Here is a 17,564-nt window from a genome sequence, read left to right as displayed (position 1 = left end):
GCTCCCAAGTGGCTCCTGCCAGCCCAGGAGACCTGAGGCTCCTGGGAGGTGTGCGGGTCTGCTCCCCACCCCAGTAGCACTCTGGTCCCAGTCCCCTGGGGGTGGGGGCTCAGGTGGGCAAGAGACCAGAAATCCCTTTGTTGGAAGCCCCACCTTGGGTGGCCCCTCCATGGGTGGCCCCTAAGGCCCAGGAGTCTACCCCATCCCGAGAGGCCAGTGTGATAACATCACATGCCTCTGGCAACAGAGGGGCTGGGGGTGAAGCCAGGGGGCCAAGGCCAACCTCTGGGCCTCTAGAAGGGGTCAGGAAATAGGGTACCTTTGGCCTCTGCTTCCAGGGATGGGGTCCCAGCCTCACGCTGCTCGCTGGAGTCCACAGACACGCTCCGCTCCCTCTTCACCTTGCCTTTGAGAGAGCTGAAAGGGGGCACCCCTGCCTGGGGGGTCTTCAGGCTTGAGTTGCTTGGTGAGATCTGGTTGGCCTTGGCCCCAGGGTTCCCCGCCCCCACACCCTTGGTGCCCAGGTTGCAGCTTGGGCCTTGGTTCACATTCTGGGGCTGGGATGGGGCCCCGCCATTCCCTGTCTTGCCATGATTGGTCAATTTGTTTTCTGGGTGCATTGGCTTGGCTGGGGCAGGGGGGCAGTGGCCGCAGGGGGACAGCGGCGGGCTCCCTGGAGCTTCTCTCCTCCTGGGGTGGGGTAACCTGGGGGAAGGGAGAGATGTGAAAAAGGTTAATCTTGCCAGGCAGGTATTCCTGGTTTCAACTGTCCCATCCTGCCTCACCTAATGGTGGAGAATGACCACTGGCTACTCCCTGCCTCCTGCCATAGCCCCTCAGACAGAGAATAGATGGGACCATCTGTGCACGGGGCTGCCTGTGCCTGCACACACACATATACACATGCTCGTGCAGAACACACAATGTGAATGGACACCAGGGCCTTGACCTCTCCCGGACACACCCCTCCACCCACCTGATGTCCATCAGACATCCCTAGTAGAACCACCTTTCCACTAACACCTGACCATCCTCTGCTCTAGGGTTTGCTGTCTCCAAATTCCTAAGATCCCCAAGCTAACCTACACCTCAGTGCGCTCCCCTGAGTCCCCACACCAGCAGGGGCCCCAGCCCCATTCTCCGAAGGAAGTGGGGTGGGGGGCGACTCTTGTCAGAGTGGTACCCACTCTTCCAGGCAGTTCCCTGCCGGAGGGGCAAGCCAGGCCAGGCGGCAGCAGGCAGGCAGGCTGGGAGGCGCAGGGGGAGGGGGAGGGGAGTGGCGAGCCGAGCGCACCGGAGTGCATCTTGACGCCAAGGATTCCTGCAGCCTTGGCTGCGGGCCCTTTAAACTCCAGCCCGCTCCCCCAGCCGCCTCCCCTTCCCCGGAGACCTATTAATAGCCGCTGGAAAGATCACATCACGGGAGAGGATATTTATCCCCCCTCATTCCACACCAGCTCAGATTTATTTCAGCTCTGCTGTCCGGCTGCTGCCGCCGACGCCTGGCCCTGTCTGCCGGCTTCTCCTAGAAAGGGGGAGGGAGGCAGCCCCTGTCCCTGACTCCAGCTCCCACCCCACCCCACTGGCTAAGCTAAGGCCAGAGGGGGCCTCTAGACCCCAAAGTGGGGTGGGGTGGGGTGGGCTGGAGTCCTCTGAAACCCTTTTAAGGAAGGAGGGCCTGGCAGGGACTCGAGGCAGACACTCACAGAGAGGGTAGCCTCCTCTGCCTCTGGGCGCTGGAGATGGGGGTGGGCCCCTGCCTTGGGGCCTCCCCATTCTGACATCTGAGTGCCCCCCACCCCCACCCCGTGCCCTGGGAGCCAGGCTGGGGCTCCACCACCAGCCAGTCCTTCCTTTACCCACACTCCGCGCACACTGCCCGCCCTCCAGGGCACCCACCTCCAGGGCACCCACACACCTTGTCTTGTTAGCCAGGATCCTCATGGCCCCGCACAGTGGGGCTACGGCCCCGTGTGCGCCCAGGGCCCAGCCAGGGACGCGTAGTACTGGAGCGCGGACTGCAGCAACAAGCCCCGGAGAGAAAACGTGTAACTTGGGGTTGGGGGTACGCAGGGGCAGGGAGGAGTGAGGACACGAAGGCCCTGGGACTGGGGCTGAAGCTGGGTGGGACTGGACAGGGCGATCTACTCTAAGGTTCAACCCAAGAGACTGGTCCTCCCCCACCTTACCCTCAGGGGGCTTGCAGTTTCCAGCAATTTCCCCAAACCGCGCGGGCAGAATTCACTAGGAGCTTAGGTGGGAAAGGTGCCCTCCCGCCCCCGTGGGGCGGACCTCCGGTCCGCTTTGGCCCCAGGGGACTCGCGAGCGCGTAGACACGCCCCTCACTCAGGGTAGGGAACCCCTCAAGCCCCGCCCCACGCACGAGGGCGCCCAGCCCCGGGGCACCCCAGCCGTGGAGGGGGCTGGGGTGGGGACACCGCTCCGCCCCCAGCTCGGGGCCTAGCCCGTGCCCATCCCAGCAGGCCCGGGCGGGCAGCGAGAGGCCTGGCGGGGCCCCGGGGCTGCAGCTGGGCTCTGCTGGAGACCAGTAACGCTGGCTCGGATTCCTCCCCGACCGCAAGAATGCAGGAGCCTCCCCTCCCCCCGCCTGCACCCCCACCCCGCGCCCTCCGGCAGAGCGCCAGCCAGCCAGGGAGCCACCGAGCCAGGGAGCGGCGGGAGACTGACGGCCCGCAGGGAGCCTCTCGGGGCCGCGCGCCGCGCCCCAGTGCGCACAGCCCGGCAGACACGGGATCAAGTCCCCGGAGGGGCTCGAGCGGGGCTCGAATCCCACCCAGCTCCTCGCGAACCCTGACTCACACCCACTCCCGGCTCACACGTGGATCGGGAGACAAAGACACGCACGGAGCTCCGGAGCCCAGAGGCGCGGGGCCGCCGCACCCCGGCGTTCGGCGGAGGGTGAAGGAAGCAGTGGCCGAAGCAGAAGCACACAAACAGCCGGCGGTGCACGCGCAGACAGGACAGTTGCCACTGAGCAGAGGGATCGCTGGGCTCATTTGACAGAAAGACAGACTGAGGCTAGGCAACAGCCAGCCATAGAAAGTTGCACGTGGAAGAAACTCACACATGGGGCCATAGATACACCCACAAACACTGCCGCCTCACCCACAGGCCCCTGCTCGGCCCCCACCCCTAGCAGATCCCAGGGAGACGTGGGGGTGGGGAGGGAGTCAGGGTTGGGTGACCAGCAGCTCAGTCCTGGTCACAGGCACGTCCAGAGTGGACGAACACAGCGCTGCTCCCAGCAGAGCTGCGGGAGACTGAACTGGGAGCTCCCCAGGGAACCCCACAGTCCCTGAGTGGGGGGTCTAACCCTAACCTAGCCTTCCTGTTCTCCGGGGAGGAAGGGAGCATCTGGGCATGGTTTCAAAGTCCAGGGCTTGGCTGGGAAGCAGCCTGCCTTTCCCCTCACCCAGTGGAAGGGAAGGGGCAGCTGGGGCTAGGGGCTAGGGGCAGGCCTGTGGCCGACACGGGTCTCCAGCTCCACGTTTAAAGTAGTGTCTTTACATCCACCGTCTTGGGCAATCCTCAAAACTATCTCAGGGGCGTCAGCATCTCCACTTCCTCGGGGGAAACCATAAACTGTGTTGCCCGCCAGGGCTATGACCTGACCCTGTTCCCCCAACCAGTGCGCAGCACCCTCAGGACCCTCGGCCCAGAGCTTTCTTCCTACAGCACTCCTGGGAGCCTGCACTGGGACTGCTCTGCTGAGTTGCACCAGATAAGAGGGCCCACTGCCTAAGTGGGAGCAAGGGCCACCCACCACCTCCAATGTTTACAATCTCAGAAATTGGGGACCAGTAATCAAATAATTTGGGTAGGGGGTTAGAACACTAATTCTGCCCCTTTGGCCCCAGTCAACTCAGGGCCCCACCCCCTCACCCCTTCCCTGCCTCAGGGCAAGCTGAGTCAAGCCTGGATGAGTCAGGACTTAGCTGCTCGCCCCCACCCCTCCAGAAGCCGGCCCACTGAGACCCCTCCTCCTATGCACACTCCAGGGCCCAGAGGAGGTGGGAGGGAGGCTGGAGAGCTGATTCCTGGTGGGGCAGTTTGAAACCAGGGCCAAGCCAGGAGCCTCTGAGACAGGAAAGGAAAGGGGCTGACCATTCAAAACAGTACTGCCCGCCCTTTTTTGGGGGGGCTGGGGGACAGCAACACTCACATGCGCTCAAAACAGGGCGCAGGTGGGAGCCACCTGAGTGAATGACAGACCAGGAGCAGACCCAAGAGAACTGAGTCCTGGGAGTGAAGCTGAGACAAAGAGCTGGAGTGTAAAAGAGCCCTGGGTGTGAAAGTGGGGGTGAGGGTGGGGTCCCCCAGAGGATGCAAATAACTAAGGCACTGGGCTACTAGTAACAAGATGGACGGTTCAAATCCACCCAGAGGCACCTTGGAAGAACAGCCTGGCCACCAACCACCTGTGGAGCACAGTCTACTTGGACACAAGTGGGCTTGCCAGGTGCAGGAATAAGCCCCAGGGCAACCCACACTGGTGTGTCTGAGGGAGGGGGCAGCAGCCTAAGGGTTAAGGTGGGCCTGACCCAGCCCTGGATGGGAGGGAGACAGGGAAGGCTTCAGCGCCTAGTGGCTTAACAGCACCTAGCTGCCCCAGGTAGGGTGGGCGGTCCAACAGCTTTGTGCTGCCAGAGAAGCAGTGCAGAAAAGCTCTGAAAGGTGCCGGCTGCCACCTGTGGTGGGCAGACACCTCTAGAGGAGGAAGCCCGCTGCTAAGGGTCCCCGGTGGCATGGGGGGGGGGGGGACACCATGATGGCAGCAGTGGTCCCACATCCCTTGTCTCTTGGGTGTCGGGCCTCCTTGGTCCCTAAGAGTTTCTCTCTCGCTAACACCCAGGTCACTTCCTCTTCCTGAGGTGGGGACTCATCAGGAGGGAGGTCAGGGACCCATAGCCTGATGGGAAACCTGTGCAAGAACCAAAGGTATTGCGCTGGGACCCTCTGTGGGGACTTCCCGCGTTCAGGTTCCTACCAGCTCTCCCCAAAGGCACTATGCAAATCAGCCATTGGGGGCTGGGAGTTTCCAGCCCCCACCCCCACCCTGCAGTCTGAGGGTAACATCAGGCAGCAGGGAGGGCCATGGAAACTCCTGGCCCACACCTCTCCAGACTGAGCTCTGTGACCAGGGTGCTTCTGGAGGCTCTGCCCTCTGGAGCCTACCTCCCTGCGCTTGGCTCTCCTAGCTAGTAGCCACGGAGCCCAGCCTCCAGGAGAAGCAGTCTTGCCCTGGCAGTGGGGTGCCCCCAAAGGCTGCCGCCCAGGCCCTGGCTGCTCCTTCCCACCAGAGGAGGGAGGAGTAGTTGGGGGCACAAGGAAACAAGACAGGGCAGGAAGCCCAGGCCGGCAGCGGGCACTCTGGGCCAGGCACAAACAGCCAGCACAGGAAACCACGGCCTACCCCCGCCCACCCCACCCACCCAGAGCTCTGGGAGAGAGGAGTGCCAGGCCTGGTACCCCAGCAGAGACAAGGACCAAGGGCCAAGGGTCAGCCCAGGGCAAGGGAGGAGCAAGAAGCCCCGCAGTTCCCTCCCTGCCCCAGACCCCACCTGGGGAGGGGAGGGGAAGTAAGGCCGGCAGGGATGACGCTGCCGCTTTAAATCCACCGAAATCCGGAGCTAGGCCCAGCCCAGCTCTGATTTCACAGGAAGGAAAGGAGCTAGCATGCTCCCTAGCTTGCCGGGAGCCAGTAGGGCAGGCGGTAGTGGCTGGAATTAGCCCCACGGCCCAAATATATCTGGTCTCCACCCTGCCACCCCACTGGCACTTCCTGCCCCCAGCACCTGCAACGGGGGGAGGGCCCCGGGCGGGGGTGAGAGAGGGCCGTGGCGCTGCCCTGCCTGTGGGAGACCCCAGCCTCAGGAGGTGCCTTGTTGGGAACACGTGGGCAGAGGTGACTTCCCAAGCCTGGAGTTCCAGAAGGAGGCATGGACATGAGGAGCTCCCTGGGGGCTTCACCTGGCCTCTGGCCTCCAAGGGGTTAATCTGGCCCCTGTTTTGGGGGGCAAGGGTGACCAAGGAACCTCCTCCAAACTGCCTGGCTGCTGGGAACAATGGGGCCATTGTGGGAGGAGTGGAGTGTGGGCAGACTGCTGGCACAGCCAGTGCACAGTGGGGCGGGACCTCACCCCATGCCTGCCTGGCTGGGCTGGGCTGGGCTCTCCCCCAGGTACTGCCAGCGGCAGAGCCATCCTCCCAGCCCCTCCCTCGCCTGCCTGGCAACTGCAGCGCCTAGAGGGCCCTCACCCTGCCCACGTTGACATTCAGACTGCCCTCACCGTACAGGAAGCGGGGCATGTGGGCAGGGGGGAGGGTTGGGGGGGGGGCGAGGGGACCAGACAGGATGTATGCCTGTGACCCTCCTGCAGGGAAGAGGGCAGGAAGGCCAAATGGGGTTTCCGGTGTCAGTCCTGGCACCCTCCGGCAAGAAAGGCTTAGGGGACTGTGACAGCAGTGACAGGCAGGCAGGGTCGTGCCCCCAGCCTCCTTCCCATAATGCCTGCTCCTCTAGGGGATCCGGTGCCAGCAGCCTCACCCTCTGGGGACAGGAAGAGTAGTGGCGGGCAGGGTGGTGTGGTGGAATGCTAACAGGGTCTGCAGGCAGAGTGCCAACACAGCCTGCCCCTTCCGAGCAGTGGAAGCTCCTTCTAAGCCTCAGTTTCCCTATCGGCACAATGAAGAGTCATTGTAGCCATCAAGAAAATAGCTGAGAGAACGCCTGAGACATGTTCCAACCCTCAAAAAACCACTTCTGGCCCCGATGCTCCCCTCAGCACCTCCTGGTGTGGCACCCCAACACAGAGTATTTGGTAAAGGTCAGCGCTGCCCAAGTCAGCGGGCCCAAGGCTTCCTAGCAGTAGTACCAAATGAAAAGATTTGGCTTTCCCAACATGCCAGCAGGCTCTCCCCTAGGATGTCTAGGCTCACACTCTTGCCCACATGGCTCCCCCAGACTCTGGAGGCAAGGGAAGGGGACCCACACACCCCTGCCCTACCTGACCCCATTGGTAGCAGTCACTCTGCAGTCTTGGGACTGGCAGGAAGGGAAACTTGAGCCTACTGCTGACCATGGCTCTGGACAGGGCGGAGGAGGGTCTGAGCAGAAGGGTAAAGCACTGGAGCATGAAGTGCTGGAAAGTATGGGTCCAAGAAGACGGCCTGGTCTGCTCCCAACAAGAGAAGACTTATTCCTTTGGCTCCACAGCCCCCAAAGGGTTAACGGGGCCCTAAAAATAACCTGTTCCCAGCAGGACCCGCTGATCAGAACCCTCCAGCCATCTGTTCCCATTTTCTCCTGTACACATTGGAACATCTGAAACCAGCGCCAGAGCCCCAGCCCGGTCCCAAAAATAGCCCCTGCCTACCCGAGGAACAGGCCCGGGGCGGACACAGGCAGCCCGGCCAGCCCGGCACTGAGGCCAGCCCATGTGACTCTCGGGTGGACTGGAGACCTCAGAGTCCAGTCCTGCTGGCCCCAGGGGCTCTGGCCTTTCCCTCCTGGTGCCAAGCCAGACAGGGCATCTGCTAGACAAGCCCAGGGGCGTTCAGACACCCAGAACCCTCGTTTTCCACCTCGTAACCAACTCACTCCACACACTCAGGCAGTGACTCTCCACAAGGCCCCAACCACCTGCCTTATTATGGGCACCCATCACTGCGGGCTACTCTTGGGCTCCTCCCCCAGAAGTTCCCCAAACTCTATCATCTCTCCTACAACCTTACTCTCATCCGAGCTCTCACCTAGCCTTCACTCAGCGTGCTGCCCCCGGCACTCTGGGTAAGACCGGACTGTTCCCAGCCCTGCCCACACATACTCACTGCAGGCCAGGAAAGAGTTCTGGGATGTCCTCTGGACACCGTGAGTGCTGGATGACCCAGCCCCCTCCCTGTCCAGCTGTGACTACTAGGTACCAGAGTCCCCACCTGCCTTCTAAAGACACCACAGGCCTGGCCACTATCCCTCCTCACTCAGGGAAGGGGCCTGGGTGGGAGACATGGCATGCCAGGGACCCCAGGCCCTGAGGAAGGGTCTGACCCCTGGGCCAGCAGGGAGTATAGGTGGCCATGTAAGGACAGAATGTCTTGTTAAACCTAGTGAAGAAACAGAGCACCAGGGATGAGAGGTGGGAGGGGTGCTGAAGGCTGGGGTGAGCCAGCAGCCAGGGGAGGGGGGTCGGATATAAGGGAGGCAGGCCTGTGGCTGTTGGCAAACCTGCAACCAGATGTGAGTCAGCACCAACAGTGGGGACACCGAGGCAGCAAGCAGGTAGATCCAAAGGGTTATGAGACTGGACCATCTGGAGCCTTGGAAAGGCGGCCTCTTCCCAGACCACACACACACACACACACACACACACACACACACACCTCTCCTCCCGTCCCCGGCTGCTGCGTCCCCGGTGGAGAGCCATTGCTGGGACTAGCTGGGACTAATCCTGACGGCTTTACTCCGACAGGCCGGCAGGCTGAAGAGCTTCACATCATTGTTTGATTCACCCCTCGAGAACTGCACGTCCCCCACTTCACAGATAAGAACGCTGAGGCCCACTAACTGGCCTCGAACAAACAGGCCACGCTTAGGAGACCCAAGATTCGGACCTGGGCACGCAAACATTTGGGTTTTTAACCATTTCACAATGCCATGGGGTGCTTCCTCTGTGCTATGGGGTGGGGGGCCCCCGCTGGCCATGCTTGATTTGCTCATTCTACCCCTGCTCCCGCCTTGCTCGAGAAGGACCAGGCCCTGTGAGAAAGATCTAAGGACAAGCCGCCCCACCCTGTCAACACAGGTGCCTGGTGGGACCTCCCTGGGCAAAGTTCTTGGGCCTCCGCCAGCCCCACCCACCCATCCCAATCCGTTACCTCCTTGCCCATCCTGGTCCCCAAGGGAGTCAGGGGAGGGAGCAGATGGGTCACCATGACAACAGCACAGGGCCCCCTGCTGAGAGTTGCCAATAAGCTAGAGAGGTTTCTGATGTCCCGCCCACTCCCCCAGGTAGGGGGGTCAAAGGTCAAGTGGACTTCTCAGAGAGGGGTGGAGTCCAAGCCCTGCCCCCTGCCCAACCACACCTGTCACTGTCCCCACTTCCTTCATTGCCTGAGCTGGAAGTTGGGCCAATTGGTTCCTGTCCCTGAGGGGGAGCGGTGGATTAGTAAGCTCCATTAGAAGGCCCTCCCTCCTGAGGCCTGTCCAGGAGGAGGGCTCCTCCCAGTCCCCAGCCTTCCCTGTCAGACCAGGAGCCCACAAGAGTGTTTGTTATGAATTCAGGGAGTTGTTGCTAAGTAAGGAGGGAGGGAAGGGAGGAGGAGGAGGAGGGAGAGAGACTGTGAGCGCTTGTGTGGTGTGTGAGGGGCCAGGCAAACACCACAGTATGACCACTGGTAGGTGGCCACCCTGGCTTTGGCTCAGTTTGCGGCAAGTACTTGCGTGATCAGGAAACAGTGGCTAGTCCTCCTGGGGTGACCAGGTCAGAGCTTCCCAGGGCTGGCTGTCCCCATTGCTGTACCCTCCCTGCCCTCTCTCCCTAGGGGATGTAGGGCTACTTGCCCAGGTTGGGGGGTGGGGAGGGCGTGGGAGAAGGAAGTGGGGGTCGAGAGGCAAAGGCCCAAAAGACAAAAAGGCAAGCAAGAGGCTAAGCCAGGGCAAGGCAGCAGCAGCCGCCAGGAGGACACACAGCAGGGACCTCTCACCTCCGGGATCTGTGCTGCACGCCAGGCTCAGGCCCAAGGGTGTGGTCTGGGATGGGGGCTCCCTGTGGAGAAATGATCACAGCTACTAAAATCCCTCCACCCGCCTCCCCTGCCCCCAGCCGTCTCTGCCCGGTTTCCTCCCCTGACCCCAGCCCCACCCCCACCCCACAGACCACATAAACGTGTACACACGTATACACAGCCAACCTCTCCAGGAAGTCTCTCAGCTACTCTGACCACCACCACCCCCTCCACCCAAGACTTCTGTGGATTGGCTGGGAGCCAGGCCCGACCCAGCTGCCCCGCCGCAAGGCTCCCCTCCCTGTCCTGCAAGCCGGTCGGTCGGGAGACACTGCAGGCCTGCTGCCTTGGTTTGGAGCTTAGGCCCGCAGGAAGAAAGGGGGGTGGGGCGGGACAACTCAGGGCCTGGCCTGAGGACTTCGGGTGGGGGGTGGGGGCAATGGATGGGGATGGTGGAGGACCCCAGCTTCCATCCCCAGGGGAAAGGAGAGCGGTGTGTCCTATGCCCCAGCGTGGTCTTCCCGCCTGGCTACACCCCGTGTCCCTTGAAGATGCAGTTCTCCCTGGTCGTGGCCTGCTGGGGAGAGCCTAGGGTGAGAATAGGGCTTACCAATTAGGAAGGAGGGCGCTGGGTGCAGCTCCCACAGGCCGGCGGGAGGGAGGGAGGCTGGTGGCTGGGCTCAGTTTGTACTGGGGGTCAAAGGGGAGTTCTTTTCCGAAGCATTCTGGGAGAGAAGCCAACTAGAGCAAGCTGCTAACCACCCCTCCCTCTCACTGCACTGGGGTTGGGAGTTGGGGGGGGGGGTTCTCTGCCAACCAGACTTAACCCTCTCCAGCCTATCTGTTCTGCGCCTAGACCCAAGATGGGTGGTGGTGGAGAGGGCCTCCAGCTGGGCTCAAGGGCCAGTTCTGGGGAGTCAGCACAGGGCAGCTGCCAGGGCAAACAGGCTGGTTCCACACGGGCCAGCCAGGCCCCACCCAGCCCCACCCCCACCTGGGTGACTCCTCTGGCCTCATCTACCGAAGGTGTCTGCAGTGACGTGTGTGTGCGTGTCTCAGAGATAGAGATTGAGAAACAACTAAAAATTCCTGGCCCAGGTCCTCCCCATGCTGGGTCACCGAGCACTGTACAAGCGGCCTGTGGCGCCTTGACCCCTCCCTCCTCCTCTCTGGGTGCTGGGACCAGAGGCCATGGAATAGGAGGGTCAGGCACTTTTACCCCCAATGCCCACCTCCCAATGCAGGCACCATGAGCCCTGCCCTTATACAAACAGCCCGGACCCAAACCCTCCGCTTCCTCCCTCTGGATCGCCTCCCCAATTACAGCCTGAGATCCCAGGAGGAGAAACTGAGTCACTGTGAGCCAGCAGGGGGTCTGGGGCTCGCTCCCTTGCCCACAGACCTCTGCCATCAACGCCCTGGCTTTGGGGAAGAGAGGGAGGAGAGGGGAAAATGAAAAGCCCCCAATGCCAGCCTCTCCTCTCAGAACCCTGTCTGAACTGCAGCAGGAGCGGATGACATTTAACGAGAAGGATTGCTCAGGATCTGAGCAATACTCAGGGCTTCCGAGGTCGCTGGCCCCGCCCCAAACACTTCTCATTCCTCGAGTGGCCTCCACCCCTCAGGGGTCCAGGTCCAGCAACTCTGCCTTGGCTTGGGCTAGAGGGCCTTGCCTTGCTTTTCTGCTGGTCCTTTGATGAAGCAGTCCACTTCTGTAACCCTTGAACTTGCCCCTGCACTGCCAGGTCTGACGCTGTGTCCACCAGTCAAGCAAGTGACCCCAGGAGGGGAGGGGGGTGTTTAACTCTTCCCCCGGGACTTTCCTTCAGATCACAGGTTCTCAAACTTATCCAGCTCACAGCCCCCTTTCCAGAAGGGAATTAAAAAGCACTCGGCGCCCCGGGCAATGAAAGCCATGGGTCCCCTAGCCCATAACCCAGGAACAAGTCTAGGTACCTGCTTTTGCAGGCCCCCTGCGTCGTTCCAGCGCCACCCCCAAAGAGGGGGTATCGCCCACTTTGGGGAACACTGCTTTAACGCATGGGAACCCACCCCCTATAACTGCCATCCACATATCAACACGAGAGAGTGGGCTGGTGTGGGGTCGCCCTCGGGTCCAGAGGCTGGCCGTGAGGGGCAAGTGAGAGCCCAGCCCTGAGAGCCTTTTCCCAAAAGTGTCCCCTCTTCACCACTCTCCAAGGACCAGGGAACTGCTGGCGCTGGCCCCACTCCAGGAAGCCTCTCCATCAAAGGGCAGAGGACTCCATGTCCCAGGGAAATGAGGGGGACCTGTGACTACACACCCCGACATGTTCAGAGAGGAGGAGAAGGGGGGAACAGCAGCCATAAGTGTGTGTGCCCTGCACACACAGACTCACACATCCAAGGGACACGCCCCCAGGCACACATGCTTCTCAGAGCCCCCTACCCCCCCCCCCAAAGAGGGCACCTGAGAGACAGAGAGAACTCCCAAAGACACACAGACATTCAAACAACATTCTCCAAGGACCCGCAGAAGCTCCCAGATTCACAGTGACAGCCCAGGAGCACTGAGGAAGCACACCCGACATCCGGTCAGCCACACAGAACTGCTGACAGAAGACACACCACCACACTGGGATACGGACACACACACCCGCGCAGCCAGGTGCTAGCTGGAACACAGCCTCGCAGCCCTAGCCCCGCGATGCCCAGCATGAAGTGGGATGAGCGGACAGGACGGCGCAGGCAGCCCCTGTGGGGGAGGGGGCAGGGGGAGAAGGGCTCCTGGATTTCAAAACAATCCTGGTTTCGAAATGCCGGAGAGGCTGGATTCAGGGCCATTCCAGTGGAGGGTGGGGGTGAAGAGGGAGGGGTGTGGTGAGAGCGCAGCTCCGGGAGGAGTCAAGGGCTGGGGCAGTGGGAGTCCCAATCCTCCCTCCTCCCTCAGGCAGGAGGGCCAAGGTGAGGAGGGCCGCAGGCCCAATGGCAGCTAGGGAGCGCTGGGACAGTGGGAGGACGGACGGACGGACGGACAAAGGAGGCTTTAGCACTGACACACGCAAAGTGAGTAGGCAAGGGAAGTCTTCCTCCAGCCTGCCTGTGGCCCCTGTCCTCAGCTCTCTCTGGACAGTGCACCGCCCTCTCCCGGCAGAGTGGCCCCCTGGCTCACCATCCCCTTCCCCTCCCCCCAGCTGGCAGATCTGCAGGCAAGCCACCCGGGAAGGGGTCAGAGGGAGGGGGGACAACAGCAGGGGTCAGGGTCTTCCATGAAACCCAGCAGTGTCCACACACAGGGCATGATGAGGGGAAATACCATGGGGGAGACCGAGGCAGTATAGCATGCTCCACACCCAGGAAGTCACCCCTCCCTTGGCAGCCAGAATGCCCTTACTGCCCCTCCCCCAACCTCCAGGGAAAGTTGGCAGGGCTCTCTGAAGGAGGGGAGGTCAGGCCAGGCTGGGGGTGGGGCTCTGGAGGCCAGGCCAGGCCTGGCACCCGGGCAGAGGAAATTCCAGGCTGGATGTAACTCCAGGCTGCCTCCAAGGTTGCCCATTGGAGTGACAGGCGCCCTCCTCCAGGCCCTCAGCATCTAGCCCCCTACCTGGCCCAGGTGGCTAGAGGGTGGGGGACAGGTGGGACTCTAGCCCCTTCAGGATGGTCTCCAGCCCTGGCAGGAGCCTTCAATGCCTGTCCCCAGCCCCCGCCTCCCATTCCATCAAGGCCACTCGGCACCTCCTGTCCCCAGGCCCCTGGGGGGAGTCCCTGCAGTGCAGCTAGGGGGGGACAGCTGTCAGGGCTGGCAGGCAGGGCTCAGATGCCAAGCTGGAGCAGCCAGGCACCAACAGGTTGGGCCAGTCCCTGGAGCAGCCAGCCCCACCCCAACGAAGGTGGGCCTGGCAGAGGCTCCCTGCCTGCGGCACCCAGCCTCTACCCGCTTGGCTCCCACGGCTGCCCGCTTTCCCACGGTGCCACCCCCTGCGGCCCCCTCCCTCTGGGTCAGTACCTGGGCAGTGTCCAGAGCTCCTGACCCAGGAAAGGAAAAATGCCAATTCCCTGTCACTCCTGGGTGCCTGGGTACCTTGCCACCCACCACCAGGGAACTCCAGGTGAGGAGGGGAAGGGTCCTGAGAACTGCCAAGTGCCCGCCACTTCCTTGCAGGTGTCCTTTCAACCCTGGGCAGACTGTGCACTCAGCACTCAGCTCCTGGGAGCTGCCCTGGGGCGCTGCTACAGGACTCCAGCCTGCAGCAGCACAGGCAATATGTGTGTGGTGGAGGGGGGGGGGGGGCGCCCTAGCTCCTCCTCCAGATTCCCTGGAGAACAGGCTGCTGAGCTGGGTGCCGACTGCAGCCTGTGACCCTGGCCTTCCCTCCCACCCGCTCCCAGAGCTCCAACCAGCCACCACCAGCCTCCAGCAGACATCCCCCCTCTGCACAGCACGCCCTTTAATCTAAAGCAGGTGCCAAGCATTCCAGCCCTTGCTGAGTTGACACTCCTACCCGCTAGGCTTCTGCCCAGAATCTACTGCCTTGCCCAGTCAAGGAAGTTGAGCCCCCAGCCCAGGGGGCGTAACCTAGGGATCAAGAGGTGAGAGGTAGGAACTAGCCAAACAGAGTCAGGGATGCCCAAGGAAGCATGACCACTAGGTGCCAAGTCACTAGCACTGTGCCAGCCCCTGATTTCCAGGGACCACTGACCTCTCTCCAATCTCCTCCCCCACTCCTCACCTGGTTCCCATAATCAGCCTCAGTGTCTAAGCATGGGGCCGCAACAGACCCAGTACAGGAGCAGTTCTGGATCCCAAAACATAGATGTCTCACTTGTCACCAGCACTCTTCCTAAGGTTAACCCCTGCCCCACCCCCACTAAGGCAACACAGGTAAGCAGAAGAGAACCCCAGGGGGAGGTGGGCAGAGGGCGGGCCCTCCAGGCTGGGTCCTCCCAAGGCCCAGGAGCAGATCACCTGGGGAGACTGAGCTTCCCCGCTGGCACCAGACTCTGTTTCCCTCCCTGCTCTCCATCTTCCTCACCCACACACACCCCACCCTGAGGCTCCATTCAGTCTCTCAGCCCTCGCCACCCCTGGCAGGGACCTCAGAGCTGACACCAGGAAGAGAGGCCCAGAGTATACTCTTCCCCCCAGGGCCATGAAATCAGGGTCGAGCCAGACCAGGCAGCTAAGCCTGTGCTGCTGGAGGGACCCAGGAGGGTGGGCAGCAGCCTCTTCCTTGAATAAGTGCCTGCCCCCTGGAGAGTCTGAAAAGAGGGGGAGACTATGGCGGGCATGGAGGTCTCATTTGGAGGCATCAGTGGGGTCATGGCAGATACAGTGCAGAGCCAAGCTTCCCTAGTCACCCATGGAGGGGGCCAGCTGGAGGGGGGCTGGTGGCATGCCTCAGCTCACCTCTCTCCCACAGCGATTGTGGAAGCCCCTTCCCACCACCACTACCATCACCCTAGCCACCACCGACAGACAGACAGACAGACACACACACACACACACACACACACACACACACACACCTCAAGCAGCAGACAGACAGACAGGAGGAGGGGGTACCAGAAAAACCCGGAAGGAAGGAAGCTGGACAGACAGACAGAAGCTGATCCTGGCTTCCTTGCTCCAGAGACACCCTCCAGACTCCCAGACTGGGGTGAGGGGTGGGGGGTCAGGTGGGGGGGCACTGCTCCTCCATGCCCAGGAGGACGTCAAGGAGGGCAGACCTGAAGGTGGACACCAGCAGCCTCAGGAGAAGCCGTGGGCAGGAAACGTCAGCTACACTTCTCTTCCCTGGGGAAATTCCTCTCCCAGGGACCCCTGCACAGCAAGGCAAGGGGCCACCTCCCCTTAGCAGTGCAGGGCCACCTCGAAGGGCCTGCCAGTCTGGCCCCACCCCCAGCCATGCCCACACCTCTAAGAATCCCTGGTAGGGGGACTCCTCCAGTCATGGCCATGGGCCGCAGGCAGTGCCTGGGGGCAGAGGGTGACCCCCCACACCCACACCCACCCACACACCAGACCTCTTCAATCCTAACCCACTTCCCTCTGGAGGCTTCTATCAGCCAGGTGAGAAGTCCTGGGGTGCTGAGACCCAAGGGGCTGTTGAGCCTGGGAAAGGGACTACATCTCCCAGAAGCCCCCAGGGCAGAGTTCGCAGCTCCAGCTGGCCCGAGGCCGGCCTTGTTCTCTGCGCTGGGGTGGCAGGGTCCCCCTGGTTGCCCAAAGGCCCTCCTCCCGGTGTCCTGGGGCTGCCAACCAGATCGTGGGCCTAAAAGTACCCTTCACTGGCCCTGGGGTCTTCCTCCACCCTCTAACAGCCTGGGGGTGCATGCCGTGGGTAAGAGACAATCAAACTGTGCTCCCCCCCCTTTCCAATTCAAACTGAATCTCCCTCCCAGCACCTCGGCCGGCCTGGCATGGTTTTCACCCACGCCCCCAGTCCACCCCTCACCTCTCGCGGGTCTGGGGTCCTCACGCCAGGCCGGAGCTAGACGCCATGACCAGGTCAGGGTCGCTGGCTGGGTTGGGGTCCTCCAGCTCGCCAGTTGGGGCGGGCAGGCGGTGATTTTTTGGATCCTGGACGCTTTGATCTTAATGCCAGCTGGGCCCTGGAGAGGGTATCCGGGGGTCGCTGGGTGCCTGGGTGGCTGCCTCCCCACCGCCAAGCATGATCGTGGGCGCGGGGCAGCAGCGGGAGAGCGCGCACACCCGGCTGGCCCAGGGCTCGGGGCTGGGGTCTCGGCCCTGAACCTCACGGCAGCGGCTCCGGCTCCGGCTCCTCCTCCCTTCCTTCCTTCCTTCCTTCTTCCTCTCCGTCCTTCCTTCGCCTCCTCCTTTCACTTTCTCCGCGGCCCGCGGGAACGGCGGGCACAGGGCTGGGAGGGAGCTAGCTGTCTGGGCGCTTATTGTTGGTCGGACGTCGAGGGTCGGGGTCGCAGCCCCCGGGCGGCTCGGCGCCAGGGGCCCCAGGCGTGCGGGCGTCCGGCCGGCTGGCTGCGGGCGGCGGCGGTGGTGCAGCGGCCCCGGGTCTGGGGCATGTCCGGCCCCTGGCTCCGCCGTGCGCCGCCGCCTCCCCGAGCTCCCCCGCGCTGCCGGAGCCTCGCTGGTCGCTCCGCTTGGCTCCTCTCCCCAGTCTGAATAAGCATCGGGGCGCTCTGGCTGCCTCCTTCTGCCTTCATACCAGAGCCCGGAGAGGCCCCTGTCAAAATAAGAGCTCCCCCATCTCGCTCGCCTCCTCGCCCAACCCGGCTCCCCCAGCCTCCCAGTGGTCTGACTCGGTAAGGCGCCGGCCGGCTAGCGGGAGGCTGGTTGGCCCCGAGGTGGGGAGAGGGCTTCTACCTTTCTCGGCCCTTTTCGCTTCCTCCTTGCCGAAGGTTGGGGGTGCAGGGCGCACCAACTACATACACCCCAGGCAGGGGAGAGAGTTGACAGATCTCCCCTCCTGCCTGCACTGATTGGGGATACAGGAAGTTAACTGGATCTCACTACACACACACACACAGCACCAAGCACCGGGTCCCCCCTTCTTCTCGAGTACCCCACCCACCCACGTCCATTATGCACTAAGCGTCTCTTTATCATCTGCCCCTCCTACCAGACGGTGAGGTCCTTCAGGAAGGCTCCATCCTCAGCAACACTAAGTGGATGCAAACAACACGTTTGTGGAAGCCAAACCTTTGTCTTCTCCTGTTCTCAAGCAGTTCACACACACACACACACACACACACACACGCTCCTGGAGGAGGGTAGATTCCAGGGGTGGGAGGAGTATTTGGAAAACAACTTACTCAACCTGCACAGTTAGAAAGAGGAAAGCCCAGGAGTAGAATGAGGGTCT

The 17,564-nt window shown here is 62.2% G+C and overlaps 1 protein-coding gene across 5 annotated transcripts in view; it reads right to left on the bottom strand.

Moving 5' to 3' along the window:
• BCL9L (BCL9 like) overlaps positions 1–17,195 on the bottom strand; it is a 25,835-nt gene extending 8,640 nt beyond the window's left edge. Inside the window, exons 1-5 of one of the 5 annotated variants that reach the window (XM_045283592.1) lie at positions 16,478–17,195; positions 16,179–16,335; positions 9,724–9,785; positions 1,919–2,018; positions 320–705 (exon numbers count right to left, since the gene is read on the bottom strand). In XM_045283592.1, the coding sequence (XP_045139527.1) occupies positions 320–705; positions 1,919–1,944 (412 nt within the window). In that variant the 5' untranslated portion in view covers positions 1,945–2,018; positions 9,724–9,785; positions 16,179–16,335; positions 16,478–17,195. The other 4 variants (XM_004712777.3, XM_045283591.1, XM_045283593.1 and 1 more) reach the window with 4 other exon arrangements.
• Between the last annotated feature and the right edge of the window lie 369 nt (positions 17,196–17,564).

The sequence above is a fragment of the Echinops telfairi genome, unplaced genomic scaffold (genome assembly GCF_000313985.2).
Source record: "Echinops telfairi isolate 266 unplaced genomic scaffold, ASM31398v2 ScPeMD7_7463;HRSCAF=8501, whole genome shotgun sequence".
Taxonomy (NCBI): Eukaryota; Metazoa; Chordata; class Mammalia; order Afrosoricida; family Tenrecidae; genus Echinops; species Echinops telfairi.
Note: the sequence above shows the minus strand (reverse complement) of the source record. Positions and strands in the feature narration are given on the sequence as shown.